Source organism: Ochlerotatus camptorhynchus, unplaced genomic scaffold (assembly GCF_037179485.1).
Source record: "Ochlerotatus camptorhynchus isolate MF236.1 unplaced genomic scaffold, CSIRO-AGI_Acam_v1.1 ptg000067l, whole genome shotgun sequence".
Taxonomy (NCBI): domain Eukaryota; kingdom Metazoa; phylum Arthropoda; class Insecta; order Diptera; family Culicidae; genus Ochlerotatus; species Ochlerotatus camptorhynchus.
The window spans coordinates 2,561,490-2,580,438 of NW_027040557.1; the positions used below are offsets into that span (position 1 = coordinate 2,561,490).

Sequence of the window (18,949 nt, forward strand, 5' to 3'; positions counted from 1 at the left end):
ATAAATGAATAATGAACTTAGTGAAGCTTAAATTGAATTAATTATTCTTATAGTACGTTCAGACTACAGAGCTATAACATGTTACACTGCCTATAATCGCATATCATCAGTCCCATGTGGATTTTCGTCGATTTCGAGATAACAGCGCTATCAACTATCAATTGGTATCTACTTTACTTTTTACTTGATAAAACTACGGACTTTGATCACGAAAAATGTGAAAACAACATCAAGTCAGTTTGCCCCATCTAGCAAAATAATCGCAAATCAGTTCCATCCTGGAATTCAATCGTCCATAGTCGAAGTTAAAGTTATGCTTTTCAAATTTCAACATTTTTCGCTGATGTAACAAGCTTCATTGCAACTATTTTTAACATGAAAAAATTATCAAAAAATTTACTATGATTTACTATGAATTATTGCACTTCGTTACTTAGGCCGTTCGCAATGCTGTTGTTTTTTATTAGGACTGTTTCAATTTGAAACTAGAACAGAAACGCACCTCTCGCAATGCTGAGTTGCAGTTTCATTATTCGAGCACTATTTTGCACCAGATTTGCAACTGCTCGACTATTCTGTTTTATTTCTGAGCGAGTTTGAAACACGAATGGAACTCTGTTTCAAGTTTCTTTGGATGTATTTAAAGATGTTTCGAAGAGCTTCACAAAAAACTCTATGAAATTCTCCGTTTTTATTTGTGAAGCTCTCGAAACATCTCTAACACATCCAAAGAAATTTGAAACAGAGTTCCATTCGTGTTTCAAACTCGCTCAGAAATAAAACAGAATAGTCGAGCAGTTGCAAATCTGGTGCAAAATAGTGCTCGAATAATGAAACTGCAACTCAGCATTGCGAGAGGTGCGTTTCTGTTCTAGTTTCAAAATAAAACAGTCCTTATAAAATACAACAGCATTGCGAACGGCCTTAGGTGGCCTTTTTCTCAATGCCTACTGTTTACTTGTAACAAAGATTTTATAATAATTAACCACTTCATTCGAGCACTTAAAATGACATTTACTACCACTCGAACTTTGAAATAAAACATTATTTTGATATTTTTGCTTCTAGAACCTCGAGAAAAGTAGCCAAAATTTGTGCGTTTCATAAAAAAATAGAAATTAGTTGGTCCAGTTTTGTGAAATCGCTGGTAGAAAGTCACGCCAAAACTGCTTGACAAAGTGGTCAATTATCAACAAGAAAAATGCCATCAGATAGACTTATAACATGTTCAGGCCTATTATGCGCGTCATGTGAGTCGCTAGTGAAGTGACAAAAGTCACGTCGTGTGCCGTAACCTCGAATGTCACTTCCCCAAACCCCAGCGAGGTAGTGTAGCACAATCCCGGTCTAGTGGTAGGAAACGTAATTTTAAAAGATTTTAAACTGCTCCACTGCGATTCATTAATCACATAGCCGAGCAGTTTTAAAATAACTGCTCAAATTACGGACCTTGCGCATGGCGGGAGATGACACTGTTTTAACCTTCCTAATGAATTAGGAAAAAAGTAGAAGGGTCTGTGCCTAGGGGCACGAACGGAATCTTGACGTAGGACCGCTAGTGGACGGAACAAATTTGAAGAGCATCTATTATCTCTAGATAGAGCTGGAATTAAGGCGTAACAGCCTTTGTAAACAATGACTTCTATCGATGATTTCTAGGAACTCAAGGCACGCCCACGCAAACCAACATAACCGTCGGGTAGGGGAAGTCTTCTCCTACCCGATGGTGTTGTTGATTTGCATTGGCAAGCCTCAACTATCTAGAAATCATCAAAAGAAATCATTGTTTACAAAAGCTGTTACGCCCTAATTCCAGCTCTATCTAGATCTTAACTCTTCCCGTTTGTGAATTGTAGGTGTACCAAATTTGTAGTAATTTTTTTCAAAGAGAAAGTTGATGAAGAGAATCGATCAAAATACTTGCACCCCTGTTTCCAAGTTTGGTTATAAGATTACATCTCTGGAGAGCATTTTGTGTGGCCGTTGGGGGCGTGTGGTTCTGAATATGGACAAACAGGCACAGATAAGTTCTGTTCCAGATCTTTCCTGTTATAAGCTTGTTGGTACTGAAAAGGGCCGTTTTGTTGCTAAAGTTGGTGATGATTTAACCTCCGAAACCGTACATAGTGCGTCTGTCGCGTAGACGACAGCATCAAGGATCACATTTCCAGGAAAACCTTCAGCACACCTCGTGTTTTCTCGTAGATCAAACCGGAGATACGTTTGACACCGCCCCGGCGAGCCAGACGACGGATGGCGGTTATCACGAAGAACCTTGCGATGACGCTTGGTGCCTCCTTTACCAAGACCTTTTCCTCCTTTGCCAGTCTGTTGCTTGTTGGGTAGAAGAGTGGACTACCTAACCTTCCACTACCTTCCTACTGCTGCTGTTGATGCTTCTGCTGCCTGCTCACCAAGCCGTCCGAAGCAGTGTTGTTTTATATCATTTCAGGTTAAAGCAGAATGATGTGCAACCAAGTGGTACTCGATTATGACGACTGGGTTTGGAAAAAAACGTTTATTTCATGAAAACAGTGATAAAATTATCACTTTTTTTGTACATTGGACAATGCTTGAGATCACCATTTTTTCAATAGTTTCTTGTTGAAAATTATCAGTCGAAAGTATTGCTATTGATGCGTGGAAGTATTTCTGTTTGATTAGAGATAAAATTATTGAAATTGGTCCAGAGGCAGCTGAGTTATTAATGTTCAAAATCTTTCATAATATTGTTACATGTTCCATTTTCGGGTTTCGCAAAGTGTACCCCCACATAGAAATCACAGACGTAGTACTACGTCAAAATTACAGAGAGGAACTTCGGGGAGCAGCCGCTGTTGCAAGAGTTGGGAACCCCCCAGCAGTCAGCAGTAGCGAGACGGTTGTTGAGTGGAAGCGGCGATAGCGCCGGAATCGGACGCCATTGGACGATGGCAGGAAAGTAGTGGCCCGATGTGCAGAAACAGGTGGGACAAGAGTGCCACCCAAAATAATTTTGAAAATAAACACATTTTCCATGTAGCTTATGATGATGATAGTGTTCCACTCATTGTAGCATGGAAACTGGTCCGATAGCTGTGGGCTCTCCTCACGGTTGAACTTGATCAAGCTTAATAACCCTGATTGTCATCAGCAAATAACTGTATGAAGAGCCAAAAACGAATGGATGGATTGATAAGCAATTCGCCTATTTATTTCCTTGGGACAGTTAAGAATCTCCTTCCAACAACTTGATCAGAAAACGACAGAAAGCCCCAATGAATGGGGAGAAGAGTCCGCCCTTTATCCAAGAAATGTTAGCAACAGAGAGTTGACATCTTCACTCTACCCATCCAAATCGCTTCAATTTAGTGCCCTAATGGTCCCTCCTCATCCCGAATTTTTTAACTACAGTAATATGTAATATAATAATCAGATAATCAGAAGCATAAACGTCTACAAACATATGCGAGTCGTTTGAAATCTACCGAAAATAAATGATGGCTAAATTGATTCTTAACATAGAAGCGTAGATGCATGTTGTCGGGATTGAATGCGCATGTTTAAATATCGTTGATCCAGTTACCAGTCATATAAATTTGTATTTCATCTAGCTATGATTATTGTCAATAATACTTACATTTCGATGAAGATGGTGCTACCTATTTTACCTTTTATGTGATATCAATCATCACAGAAGCCAATCTTAAATCGTAGACCAGGTCCATTAACAAAACACTCGTTCCGAGAATATTGTATATTCATCTTCTTCTTCTTCAGATTCGCTCACCACCCAGAATGAACGCTCGGTGCATCATAGATTTGATATGGTTAGTAATATCAAATAGTGTTACATGCAAACGAAAAAGAGATACAACCAGGATTAGCTTTTTAAAATAAAGGCTCTTATTACCGATGTCACTTCACGGTGAAGTGACAAGTTATCACTGACGGTGAAGTGGTTCCCATTTGATTTACACGGCAATCACTTCACCGTGAGTGACAACTGGTCACTTCACTTCGTTTTCACCGTAAAGTGACACTCGTAATAAGGGTCAATAGTTTCATCTGAATACCTCAGGGATATTGTCTCACTCTGAACCTACGATTAAAGTTATTTTGTTATTATATGGATACTAGGATACTAGCATAAAATGTTGTGCAAGTACCACAAGTCTTAGTTAAGCAACAGCCAAGTATGAATCAACGAACACCAACATGATTATCTCAGGAACCTACGAGAGCAGCGTGCATTATCAAGACTCCGGACTGGTTATTCTAAGATTCATTACAACTTCGAGTAGTTTCTGTCCGTAAAACCTGCTGCATATGCGCACCCCTATTCTGTATTTCGTTTCGAACGAAATTCTCATACAAAAAAATATTTTTTTGTATGAGAATTTCGTTCGAAACGAAATACAGAATAGGGGTGGCGATTAACCTGTAACAGTGGAACACATTCTGTGTAACTGCCCGGAGTTCCATAATCTCAGGAAGACGGCCTGACATCGAGCTTCCGGGAATTGCTCGGGGACGAGACCCCAGAATCCGCAGCCTTCCTAGTGTTTTTAAAAGAAGCACACTTTTTTCTTTTACTAAGTATTAGTACAAGACACTGAAAAAGTCTGACATGTCATCGAAGTGAATATTCATACCATCCATAATACACCAGGGAAAAGGAGAGAAGTGAGCAACACAGCATCCTTACCCATGGGGTTAAAAAACTTCTGCGAGGTACACTTATACTGAACCAGCTGCTCAGGGATTGTAGAAAAGAGAAGGGTTGGGTAGGTTTTGTGTGAAAAGCACATAAGTTAGTATCGTATCGTTGAACAATGGCCTCATTTTGTTTGCGCTACGTCGAAACTGAGGCTCGATTTCCAAATCCAGGGCTGTCATCTATGACCAATAAGCTCGATTGGCTCGATTCAGCTCCAACCTTGCAAGAACTCCGTAAATATATGTCTCCAAAAATGTATATTGCATCATTCACATCCTAAGATGCTATTTTAGCTAACAAAACTGCCTATCTATAGCGCGCTCCTTATAGTTGCTCCTATCGATTCTGATTTAGTTTTTAGTACTGTTCCACATGCTCTCTAACACCATTTTTGTTGTTTTGTATTATCTTTTCCTACAATTTGTGAATATATTTGCCTGCTGGCCTGTCTCACCTAAACATTCAACATGATTGTTTAAACAGGACCACTCCTGCACATTCACAAAAAAAATGGAGAAATATATAACCTACGAACAATTTTAATCTTTATCAGTGTAGATGAAAATTACGTTAACAAAAAAAAATGTAAACTTTGTCCCTCTCAAATCTAGCATGTGAATGCATGTTTGCGTGTGTGAGTGAGTGAGTGAGTGAGTGTATTGGCTGAGAATTTGATTAAAAAAAGATTTGTATTAAAAGATCAACTTTGCACATTTAGAAACGTAACGAAAAGAAACAGGAACCCCACAAATGATTCGTTAAAAAATGAATAACTAAACTACATCGGGAAAACTCGGAAAACATCCGGAACGATGCAGAAGAAAGAAGCCTCTCAACCTGAGTTCTTAGAGGGAAAATACAAGAGGGGAGAGCAAAATTTGAGGATTAAAACGAGGGGTAAGAAGGATGAGGGGAGGGAGAATGGAATAAGATTAGCTCCACACATCGGCCGAGTACCGCTTCTGGGCTTCCATCTTTTTGATGTACTGTACAGCTTCACTCTCGCTCATGTTGCCCTTGCCCTGCAGCACCTTGAGCAGAATGTTTCGCACATCGGTGGCCATATTTTTGGCGTCACTGGAGTTTCGGGGAGAAAATTTTGATTAGCTTTACGGTATTTTCGAGAAATGTGGAAGCTAAAACTTACCCGCAAATGTAGAAGTGACCCTTCTTTTCCCCTATCACATTCCAAAGCAGGTCCATGTCTTCCTCCAGCAGATGGGTGACATATACCTTCTGCGGTTGATCTCGGGAGAATGCTGCCCGAAGTTTGATTGTGCCGCGTTGGGCGTAGTCCTCAAGCTCCTGTTTGTGACGAACAAAAAGCAAAGTCATGTGAATTAATTGTTTTCAAACCCCCCACAACAATCGAGTCATCTCGTACCTCTTCATAGATGTAGTCCTCAGCTCGCTTTCGGCAGCCAAAGTACAGGATCGTCTGCCCGATATCCTTGCCATCTTTCTTGTTGATGTCGCGCTCCTGGATGAAGCCACGGAAAGGTGCCAGACCCGTTCCTGGGCCGACCATAATGACGGGGGTTTCCGTTTTTGCTGGCAATCGGAATTGGCTCTTGCGGATGAAGATCGGTACGCGTGGCAGCGGTTCGCCATTTAGAGGGTGCTTCTGCGATAGGAATGTCGTTGCGACACCATTGTTAATGCGTCCGGTTTTCGTTTCGTACTTAACCAGCACTGCCGTAACGTGAACCGTGGTGGGATACAGCTTGGATGACGAGGAAATCGAATAATAGCGAGGCTGCAGGCGAGGCAACAGCTCGCAAATGTGATCGACCGGTGGGCGGCATGAGGGAAGGTCCTCCAGCACGTGGACAATATTTCGACAGCTATCCTGAATCCATTCTTGGTACTTGGCCTTGCCTTCCGGATTGGTCGAACACATGAACCGCAGGAATTCCTTATCCTTCTCGTCGCTGCAGTATTCCGCCAACTCCTTGAGGATGTGAGTTCTTGGCAAGGCAGTGATTTCCACGTAGTGCGTCAACGCAGTTCTATATGTCGTCGGGCAAGGGAACGGATGCTTCTTGCTACTATCTGTATCGGTATTGATCAGCGAGAAAATCGTATCCAAATCGGCATTGCACAGCTTTCCCAATCTCAGCACCAAGTCCTGATTGTTGACCGGATACATGGCCAAATGATCACCGGCTTCGTAGCGCATTTTGGAACCCTCAATGTCAAATTCGATGTGCATACAGGACCGATCACCGGCCTTGTGCAATTCGCGGTTAATCTTGATCGGGGCCAGGAAGGGATTCTTTGCATCGAACGGTGGACGCTGCGTTTGCAGGGAATGCAGACGGGCCACTTCGCCCGTGTACAAACGCTCCGATGCAGTTTCCGGTTGCTCTAGCAAACGATACTGACGCATCAAGACTTCCTCACCGGAGCTTTCAATGCCAAAGTGATCGCAAACCGCTGGCCAGAACTTGTCCTTCCAGGTAATGAAGTCATCTTCAATACTAATAAAGGGAAAATTCAAATTTTAAACGACCTCTTTAACCACAAAAATAAATAGCCGAATCTCTTACTTGGCATCATCATCTCCTAGACCCAGTTCAAACACTCTGTTAGCTCCCAGTTCCTCCAGCCGCTTATCGACATAAATACCAACCTTATTGTAGTGTTCATACGTTTTGTTACCAAGCCCAAACACCTGAAAAGCAACAAAAAACTAATGTAAAAAAACAACGACCAACACTAACATTCAACTTTCAGTGAAACTATAATCGTCCTAGCTAAAATTGATTACATAATGAATAAGTACTATTCCCAAGTTCACCCCTTTCGTTATGCCACACCTTGATTAAACTCTGTTTCCGTCGGAATCGTCCACTAGCTTTCGGATCCTGCCGTATACTGTTCAGCAACCACCGGAACCAGGGCCAAATATTGCCTGCGGTGACTTCTTTGCCAACTACCGGAACCGTCGGCACCAAATAGGTGCTCCCGTTTCGCACTACCACCCTGGCCGGATTCCAACAGCGGCCAATCATCGTCTTTTTATTTGCGATAATTGCTCCCACACGACGAAAAATATGAGAGCTATTTCATTTTCAGGAAATCACTATTCTTTAAATCGGAGACAGATTTTTTCTTGCGCAACGTACCGAACACACGTCACGCTCGGCCGAAAGCCGATGGAAGAATGAGGAAGGACCAAAACACGACTAGCAATGACAGCGAGAAACGTCAACGCGAAAAGAGCACGTGAAAAACGTGAGTGTGTGCGTGACGTCGCGCGCGTGATGAAGAGATGGTTCAGTTCAGTGTACACTTTTTGCACAGTTGGAAATAGTGCTAAAATGTTATTCACCAAAACTAAGTTTTAATGAAAAACAAGGAAAAAGTGATTGAATTTAACGTGAAAATTGTGTTTTTTTGCAATAATAAAACGATTAAATGCTCCTGAAACCTTGGAAAAATGCTCTTACACTGCGTAGCTTCTCAGATTTACTAGTCTATGCTAGGGTAGTTTCCCTATTGTGCAAAAATGCTACATACGGCTTAATCAAAATAGTCATTTAAATTCGGCAGCATGGAAACGCCACAACAAACAATTTGAGCTGAACAAAAGTTGAACATGCAAATTATTATGTGAAGAAGCATATTTTTGCCTGATTAAGCTTTTATGGGGCTGTTAGTGTGGGGCAATAGGTATTAAAACGATGAAAAATGCTCCTTCAACCTTCGAAAAAAACTATTTAACCAATCGGTGGAAACTAACGATTTTACCCATTCTAGTCGAAATTCTAATACTACAATACGTTTGTTTTGATTCACTATGAAAGTTTGACAGATAAAATTAGGGGTTCGTGGATTTTCTTATGTTTCGAGGGGTGCATCGATTAGCTTGGGACCGAAGAGCGTACCAGAGCTGAGCCAAAAAGTTGAGCACGTTTCTTTGGGACCTTGTAGTCTTAGAGTTACCTCTATGCTTTTACTGCGTAGCTACTCATATTTACTGGCCTGCCCGCGTTTTTTGTTTAGTCAGAGGAGCGGAGCGACGGACAAGCGTCTAGAATGAGCTTTCAAAGAAAAAGTTTCTAAACAAGATTCTAAAAGATGCTTCTTTTGGCAGCTTATTCTAGACGCTTGCCCATCTAGGCTTCTCTGATTTAAAAATGTGGACAGGGACAGGACAGGGCAGTAAAACCAACAATCAATACGAAACTATCGATTTTAAATTGGCTCAGTACTTGACTAGCCTATTGAACCCAAGCAAATCGATTAACGTACCTCATTCTATTCGAAGTTCTAGTACTACACACTGTTTGTTTTGATTTGCCATGAAAGTTTGACAGATAAAATGAGGGGATCGTGGATTTTCCTATGTTTCGAGGGGTGCATCGATTAGCTTCAAACTTTCATAGCGAATCAAAATAAACATTGTGTAGTACTAGAATGGGGTACGTTAATCGATTTGCTTGGGACCAATAGCCTAGGGCTAGTCAAGTAATGAGCCAATTTAAAATCGTTAGTTTCCACCGGTTGGTAAAACAGAGTTTTACAATGTGCAAGGATCATTTCATCGTAATAATATTGCGTTTCCATGCTGCCAAATTTAACTGACTATTTTGATTAAGCCGTATGTAGCATTTTTGCACAATAGGGAAACTACCCTAATATAGGTTGGTACTAGAGCTGAGCCAAAAAGTTGAACAAGTTTCTTCGGGACCTGCTGGTCTTAGAGTTACCTCTATGCAAATATTGCATATTGTAGGTGAAGTAATCGCCGTACTGTCTGGCAGCTTCAAAATCTCAATTTGTTTACATCTGCTACATACAACCTATTCAAAAAGCAATCCAGATAACATCGAAACATAATCATTCAGCTAGCAGAAGGTCTTGGGTTTAATTCCAGGCCCGTCCAGTTGAAAAAAAATGTGAGTTTGCTTAATTAATCATATTGTCGAGCAATTTTTGAGACGACCTTCTACCAGCGATTTCAAGAAAATGAATCTATGAATTCCAGATTTATCTAGCTCTTTCAAAATATTGTTCCATGGCAATGTTCGAGTGGTAGGAAACATTATTTTGAAGTGCTCGAATCATGTGATCCATTGGCAGCAACGTTAACCAAATGCATCCTATAATCACAGAACAGAAGGGGAAGTGCAAACAAATCGGTGAATCAAAAAGTGGTACGTTTTTCTGCTCAACAAGCGATACGATGTGGTAGCGTTCCACACGGGCTTTCTATGCGCACTCACACTATCATAGCATGCTGCCTATATTAACTGCAGGGAGAAGATGCCTTCTACCGCTAGGTGCGCTAGTGTTCGCCAAATAATAGTGGCCACTTTCTGATCCGAAGTTCCACTTCTGTTCTGTGCTATAATCTACCCTTCCTACTAACAATGTTCACCTGTCGCGCGATACTTATACCGAATGTGTTTTTGATTCAGTTCCAACCTGGATCGATTATCAATATTGGGTGCACCCAGGGAAGACAGATGTATTTAGAAAACCCAGACAACCAGAAGTCGTATAACAATGTACAGAAAGTATCGTAAATTGCTACAGTTTAAGTCAACATCGCATGTAAGAATGACATAGCGTAGATAGGGGCAATATTCAGGTTGATAAAGATAAAGATTTGAAGATCTTAAATTGTTTAAAATTTCGAATGGCATCTTTCAGATATTCTTCCAATATGGCAGGTTGCTCAGGAAGCAATTAAAGATCTTCAGCCGATTGAAGATTTCTGAATATTTTTTCGAGACTTCAAGTTGTTCACATACTATTTTGAAGATCTCCAGCTGATGAAAAATTAAAAAACGTCGTCTATCAGATATTTTCCCTAGTCAGCAGGTTGGTCAGGGACTATTCAAAAGATCTCTGTCCTCTGGATATTTGTTCAAAACTTCTGGTTGATCGTGTATTATTCTGTCGGGATGATAGGGACGTATTCAATAGATCTAAAGCTAATCGAAGTTTTCGATAAAGTTCTCTTGAAATTTTTCAAGACTTCGGAACATCAACTATTATTCTGAAGATCTTCAACTGTTCAAAAATTCAAATGTCATCCCTCAGATAATCTCTTAATATAGTAGGGTTATCAGGAAGTAGTCAAAAGATCTCCAGCTGATTGGAAATTTCAATGCAATCCTGTAAATTTTCCGGTCGATCAAGCTCAGATCAACAGACATAACATAATTGAATATTTCTCGCTATAAAACATCGTAGCTTAAACACACGGCCATCTGTTGAGTACACTGTGTTGGGCAGTAAGCTCAACAGATGGCGGTAGTGTGTAAACGTCAAACGCAAGAGAAATTTCTATGCACGCTACAGGTTGTGATTGATGAACTCGCTGACGATGACTTTAATTACGAAATTACGATTGTAGTTAATGGACTTAAAATGAGCATGGTGTAATTAAAGTAGGTAAAGCTGTAATTAATGGGATCAATTTAATTACAGCTCTTTCCTGCGTCAGAATTAATCGATTTGAACTCTTTTTAATTTGAACCTGCACGCCGAATAAGCTGACGCAGCTCACACCGAAAAAAAAAACTTACCGCATAATTCAGCCCCGAGAAGTCGACATCGTTGTTCTGAATCCAATCGTAAAGTTCCATGCAGTTATCGGTGGGATCACCCTCACCGTACGTAGCTAAACAGAACACAGCCAACGACTTGTCGATGTCCTTCAGTGAAAGTAGCTCCTCCTATTGAATCAATGTTTCAAGTAGAAAAAGAATCATCACCAAATCCAATGTCAACTAACTGAATCTTGCATTTACCATATCACATTCCTCCGGATCGGCCACCATACCCTTCATCTGGTAGCGGAGACCTTCCTTGGCCAAACGGCCGGCGAATTCTTCCGCCGTTCCGGTCTGCGAACCGTAGAATACCACTAACCGACGCCCGGACGATTTCAGCTTTTTGATGAATGAATTTTCCGCCATGGTCATCGTGTTGACGGTAGTTGGTCTATTTCAGCGAAATTAAAACAAAAGCAAAAACGGTCATTCAACGTCATGAGGGGAGCCCGGGATCAAACTCACTGTATCGAGTACGATTTGAACTGACTAGTCTGTGTGTCCTTCTTTTTGTTTTTCAGAAAATACCAGGCGGCACCGCCGATCAGCACTGTCAGTAGGATGATGTCGAGTGGGCCCAGGAATGGTTCCTCACTGACCGGTGCCGGAGGTACTTCCGGTTCCGTTTGTACGTCCATCTTGGTCTGCTACCAGAATAGTGCTCTGGGGCTGAAAGTTTAGAGAAAAGAAATTTATTATTATTTGAGAGGAGAACATAGGTCGCTGAACTATGGTAGGTAGTTGTTTCACAAAACCGGATCATTATGGATGGAAGCTGACAAAGTTCAGCTAACGCTGCGAACCGGTTTTCGGTTGCATTTTAAACTACCGAACCAGCTGATTTCGTGAGTGACTAACTTAACGTGGCGAGGAACGAGGAAATAGACGAGGAAATAATATATGCAAAGAACCACCCAGAATGGATGATCCCAAGCAATTGCAGCCTTAGAATTAAGTTTGATTGTTGTAGATGTTAATTTGGTGATAAGACAAGATGGGATTGTTGGTCTACGGTGGGCGTTAGATCACTGCGCGGGTAGGAGATGGTACGCGATCGTGTAAGCTGTTAAATAGGAAGCGTTGGGTAATTGAATTGTTCAAGTTATATAATTTGTAACCAGTGGTGTGTCTGTCTGTCTAATAATGTTGAGATTGTCGCGAATTTAGTGTTTCGAGTGGCACAGTCGAAACCGATGGACGAAGGACAGAAGCAAAAGAAATGAGAAAGTGAAGTTGAAGGTGTAGCGGAACGGAGGAGAAGGGGGTCCCCATCGACGATGGAAGACGAAGGAAGAACTAGTGAAGGCTAAGGTAGGAGATAGCCGATAAGAAAGTGGGAAGTTAGGGAAATAAATGAGACCTGTGTGAAAGTTCATGGCGGTGTGTTAAAACTATTTGAGTGTTTTCTTGGAAGCGATAGTCATGCCGACCCTGAGGCAGTGTAGAGGGGGGTCTCATTAGTTCTGGGCAGGGAGTACCCCACCGGTTACAAATTAACGGAATCTGTGATTGTTCTGATTGTTGATATCGTTAATAGTGGATTTGACATAAGCAAATGAAAAAATATTTTCAAAAACCCATCGAGGTCTGTCGAACTGAACCGTCATAACTATCTATTCAAAGTGTACAAGTAGAAACATTTTCAACAATATTTTTGGTAGGTCACACTGGCACATACAATTTTGAATTATGAAGCATGGATTGCCGGCGCCAGTAGTGGTTTAGTGGTAAGTGTGACTGCTATCTCAGCCCATTGCATCTGGTTTCAATTTTAGTCGAGGTCGTTGAGATTTTTCTAATGCTCATGAAAAGCTCATTATTTTGCCATGAGGAATGCAAAAACAAACAAAAATACGGACAGATTTAGACAGGTTTGGACCTGTTTCATACGCCGAACAGTAGAAAACATCGCAGAGCAAACCTGTTCCTAATTATAATTAAAATATCAAAAGAACTAAAGTTGAAAAGACACATCTGTGTCATTTGAGGGGGTTAGTTAGAAGGAAAGGGGTGTAAGTGACTTTGATCGATTCTCTTAATCGATTTTCTCTTTCATTAATAATTCAGCTGCAAACACATTCCTTGATTCGTGTGCCATTCTGGATGCTAGATGAGAACCTCCATTATAAAACTATGTGGCAAAAATAGCGCAAAATCTGTTTATAAAGCTGTGGCTAGCAAAAGAGAAAGTCGGTGAAGAGAATCGATCAAAGTCACTTACACCCCTTTCCTTCTAACCCCCTCATTTGAAATCCCGTGAAGACTTTTATTTTCCGCAGACATTTTGAAGACATTTCATGTTGTTTGAAGACTTTTGAAGTTAATTGGATATTGCAGTAGATTTTGGCTTCATATTTTAGGCAGCTTCTAGATTTTTTTAATTATAAGCAAGGGCGTAACCAGGTTTCTAATTAGAGGGGGCTAAATCTCGAATAAAGTGATCAAAGGAAGATGGTTGGTTGGTTGTCTTTATTGAGGAGATAAAATCAAAGGAAGAAAAATCTGCTACGGATCATCATTTGAAACCGTCGGAGTCTTCAATACAGTGCTGTTCGATATGATAGCAGCGCATGCCGATTCTCATACAAAATGGTCAACTTTGACATGATGTAACTTTGTTGTCTTAAATATGATCAATTGAGCTGAAACCTTAGTCACTGAACTACAGGGCTGTTACAAGATTTCCTAAATTTGATCCACGAAATCCACGATTTCTCAAAAGAAATCCGCGACTTCAATTACTAATCCGCGACAAAAAAAAAAGCTGTTTTCATTGGCTAAAAATAGCATTTGTATACTACTACATGGCATTTCAAGCTTATTGCTTATCCCAAGTAACAATTTGGGTTTTATGAGGGTTCTGTAGACCATGATTTAGACTTGTAGTAATGTCCGAAAAAACATCAATAAAACTTGCAATGTTGCTTGGGATAGCTTATTAGATTTTCGGCTGCTCTCAACTTAGTGTTCTTTGAGGTACTTTTCACATTTTAAGTGAGAGCTTTCTATGCCATTTTAAGTGAGAGCTTTCTGTACCATCCTATGCCCAAGGAAGTAGAGAAATTTTCCAACCCGAAAAATTAATAGACAGGACGGAAATCGAACTCAGTCGCCTCCAGCCTCCAGCCTCCAGCTGTGTCTCTGACGTATTTTGCTGTCCTAAATGTTGTAGTTAATTTGGCTCTAGTTTTCTCAATGTTTTATCGATTCAAACCAAACACCCTGCACATAATCGAGAAATTACCATAGTTTTATGAGTAATACTTGTAGGCCACTTCGCGGTTGTGTATTTACACGGATATTCCTTGGGTTCTGTCCAATGGTGAGACATTTTTATGATTTTTTTTTAATTTCTTATATGAACCTAGCACTATTCGTTGTCAAATCATAACCGAATCGTATATATGTGACTTTGTGGATCACGTACGACTTATTACTATGTATACCGGGAATTATAGGTTTTCCAAATCGTCCAGGACATCAGTTGCATTGTTCTACTAGATCAACCAAGACTGCAATAATGTCTGTAGTATCGAAAAATGTCCAATCAGATTCAAAGTGTCTATGTGGATCATGCATGATCTGTTTCCGAGTAATCCAGATGTTCAAGGTTCTTCAAATCGTCCTGGAGTTCAGATAATTTGATCTACTATATCAACCGAGATTGGGACAATGTCTTAAGTATTGAAATATTTCCAGACAGATGCACAGTGTCTATGTGGATCATGCACGAACTATTGTCATGTATACCATTTGTTTTAGGTTCTTCAAATCGTCCTGGATTTTAGATAATTTGATCTACTAGATCAACCGAGATTGGGACAATGTCTTTAGTATCGAAATATGTCTATATTGATAATGAGAAATTATTTCCACGTATACCAGATGATCTAGGTTCTCCAAATCGTCCTGCAGTTCAGATGATTTGTTTTACTAGATCAACAAAGACTGGGATAATACATGTAGTATCGAAATATAGATTTCGAAATCCTAGAACATTTGGCATACACAGAATAAGGTTGGCATGATCCACATAGACACTGCAAATTTGTTTGGGCATATTTCGATACTACAGATATTGAATTAGTCTTGGGTGATCTAGTAGAAAAATAATCTGATCTCCAGAATGATTTCAGAACCTATAACATCTTGTATACGTAGCAATAGGTCGGGTGCAATCCACATAGACACTTTGAATCTGTTTGGACATATTCCGATACTACAGACATTATTGGAGTCTTGGTTGATATAGTAGAACAAATCAACTGAACTTTAGAACGATTTGGAGAACCTAGAATATCCGGTGTACATGGCAATTCGTTTATGATTTGACAACGAAAAATGCAATGTTAATATTGGAAGAAAAAAAAGGAAAATTTCTCACATTGGACAGACCTCAGGGAATTTCCGTGTAAATCCGGTGTGACTTATGGAATTGAGATCATTTCTCGATTATTTGCAGGGTGTTTGGTTTGAACCGGTAAAAAATTGAAACCCAAATTGAACAACAAAATTGATGACAGCAAAATAATCCGCGACGGAAAGGTTGCAATGAATTTCACAATTTTTGTGACAGCACATCAGTCCCTTCGCGTTTTACGCGACATCATTTAACGTTTCCGCGATTTTCGCGATTGAAAGTTCAAATCCGCGACAACTCCGCGAAAATCGCGAAATCCACGCCTGTTGTAACAGCCATGGAACTACGAATATGTTCAATTTTACGATTACAAAATACCAAAGTTTTGGAAGCACCTGCCGCAAAGTGAGATACTAGGTTAAATTGTTCGAAATAATAGCCCTAAATCCATAACAAAAAATATGATTTCAGTATCTTCAAAATTATCAAAATGCAAGTACCCAAAAATGCTGAAACATTTGATTTATTTTAAGTTAACAATGTTAAAAAGTTAGAATATTTCTGTTAATCATCAATTTACATTTATATAAGATCTCCAAAATCTGTTAAGTAAAAACTTATACAGAGTCTCAGAATCTTAATTTTCAGATTTATCTTGGAACCTTTCAAATGATTTTTTTTTTAATTAAAAGCATCTTAAAATTCAATCTTGGAACTCCGACTGTCTATGGTAAAACCCTCATAATTGTCTTCAAACCACTCTAGAAATTATCTATTTTATCTATATTAATTCATTTCGAATTTCAAATAATTCAAGCCGAACATTGCATGGTCCTAAGTAACATTGAAAGATTCTCATCGTCGACTTTCTCGTTGCATCCCAATGGCCATGTAAAGACATTCTCACTTATTTTCAGCTCACAGGTCGATAAAAGAAGCTTTTATGTAGCATCTCATACGTCAAACAGATCAAGAAACGGTTATGTGCTCAATTTATAAACGAAGAGAATCGATCAATGTTACTTAGAACCTAATGCAATGTTCAGCTTGAATTCTAGCAGAATTAGCTTAAATTTGATTCCTTTGAATTTTTCCTCAGCATTTCTTTAATAGTATTATTAGTATCTTGGTATGCCTTCTTCTGCTCATGAATTCCCATGGAAATCAAATTTTAGATTCCATGAAATTCTGATAGGAATACCATTGCAATACTCCATGAAATTCCTTTCAGGCTCTGCTAAGATTTCCCTTGAAAATCATCTCTGAATTCCTTTAGAATAAACCATAAATTTAAATTAGTGTTCTTTCAATCAGACTTCGTTTGCTCTTTTTGCCACCCGGGACATCATCATCATCCATTGGTACGATCGGAATCTAGCACCAACATCCGGCCTTATTGGTTGTTCTTTCCGGCTCTTTTTGTTTCTTACGTGTGGGTCAGATTCTCCGATTAGCAGCCTGAATCCATTCAACCACAAGTCATCTTCGTTGACCATTTTTGCTGGCAACATCTGACCGCTCAACTGATTGGCCACACAGGATTTTTGGTTCGCTTGTATTGACCATTGGCCGTAATAACCGACACTAAGAATAGGCAAACCTATTATCGTGCCCAGTAAACCAACCCTTGAGTATAGAGATCACTGTAACAACACTGTAGTAGAAGGTCGGGAGTTCAATCCCAGGCCCACTAACAAACTCCTGTGACGTTTATGAGAGGTCGTAGAGTTCTCTGCATCTCTCTCAAGTAAGTGTACGACTAACAATTAATCCCATCCTCAGCAGTTGCAAGGACGTGGCCAGGATAAAGTCCTCTAAGTAAAAGTATGGACAACTGTCAAAAAATGTTCCAATCGACGTTTTTTTTTTTTTTTATTATTAATTTATTTGATAAGCGGTTGAGCCGAGGATTCTTGGTCACTATACAATACATCTTAAAACTATAGTCAAAAGGTACAACACAATAAACACTTTATCTTCCGCTATCCAAAAAGCCTCCTCCATCAGGACTGGAGCCGCTTCCAGTAGTTTCATTGTATGGCAAATTGTTGTACGCCAACGAGGGTCAGAGCGCTTCCATTGTAGCAATGGACGCAAAACGTGGTCAGTACTCACACATTCATCACGAAACGGTTGCTTTGCAAAGTCGACGACGCATCGACTGAAAGAACTGCTGATGAAGAACAATGAGGAGGACCACACAATGGTTGCTGCCGAGAAAACAGACGATCGCGTGGCACACATCGAGAGTGGCCTGCTTTTGTCGACAGCCGAGTGAACACTGCCAATCGACGGTGTTGACGGTCAAAATGCACTGCTTTGCTCGATTGGAACAACTTTTTTTCAGATTTGTGGTGACAGTTGTACATATTTTTACTAGAGTGCTTTAGGCCAGGACAGTTCTCGAAAGTTGGAGATAGTGCCACTTCCATCTAAGAGGACAAATCACAAATCTCGGTCAATGCGGAGACGGCAATGTAGTAGATATAAGGGTTTTGGAATAAAATTATTAAAATTTGTTGGGCAGTTAATTATTCTTCTTGTGAGTTATTGTAGTAATAGATTGGTCTTCCCCTTTTCCTTTTCGATGCGTGCATACCTCTCGCAGAACGCACAACAGAGAAAACGACATTCTATTGGTGGCTCTTTTAGAGAATGAACTACCAATAGTGAACAAACAGTAAAAAGCTGCAGCAGACCGACGGTATATAAGAAACGAACAGCGGAAGCAACAGGCATTCGATTGACAGATTTTGCAGCGAGCAGACCACCTACGGAAAAGCAGTTTACCAACTACCAGCGAAGCGAGCCGAGAAGAGTCAGCATCGGGGTGGCAGACCAAGCCGTATCGCCACCATGTTGGGTTACGACAGGCAATACTCTCAAACAATGGTCTAGGACTTGTACCATCTACAAATTTGTACAACTTGCTTTAAACAAAAAATAAAAAGAGCTACCATGGCTTTTTCCTGCTGAAATTATATTTAGAACTCCCCTGTAACTCTCCTCACAATTCCAGAGAAAATTCTCATGGGAATCCAACTTTAGTTTCCATGAAATTCTGATAGGAATATGGAATTCCTTTCTAACTTTTTATTGGAAATCTCCCCTGAATTCCTTTAGAATATACCATAAAGTTTATTTAGATCTTCCCTCAGAACTCTCATTGAATTCTCCTTAAATTTTTCATGAAGTTATAGTTAGAACTCATTTGGAATTCTCTGTAGATTTTTATTTAAATCCACCTGTAACTTTCTCCACAACTCCTAGGCAATAAAATACTTGGCTTCCATAAAGTTTTCTCCTCTCCTTTCGTGGAAT

The 18,949-nt window shown here is 40.0% G+C and overlaps 1 protein-coding gene across 3 annotated transcripts in view; it reads right to left on the bottom strand.

The window, feature by feature from the left end:
- Positions 1-4,937: 4,937 nt before the first annotated feature.
- Positions 4,938-18,949, bottom strand: part of LOC135697171 (NADPH--cytochrome P450 reductase) — a 48,701-nt gene continuing 34,689 nt past the window's right edge. For 2 of the 3 annotated variants that reach the window (XM_065216789.1, XM_065216790.1), the window contains 7 exons: positions 11,734-11,937; positions 11,467-11,659; positions 11,242-11,391; positions 7,249-7,373; positions 6,084-7,179; positions 5,847-6,004; positions 4,938-5,776 (listed from right to left, as the gene is read on the bottom strand). In XM_065216789.1, the coding sequence (XP_065072861.1) occupies positions 5,632-5,776; positions 5,847-6,004; positions 6,084-7,179; positions 7,249-7,373; positions 11,242-11,391; positions 11,467-11,659; positions 11,734-11,906 (2,040 nt within the window). In that variant the 5' untranslated portion in view covers positions 11,907-11,937 and the 3' untranslated portion in view covers positions 4,938-5,631. Of the gene's footprint in view, positions 5,777-5,846; positions 6,005-6,083; positions 7,180-7,248; positions 7,374-7,518; positions 7,743-11,241; positions 11,392-11,466; positions 11,660-11,733; positions 11,938-18,949 lie in introns of those variants that run through there. The other variant, XM_065216792.1, reaches the window with a different exon arrangement.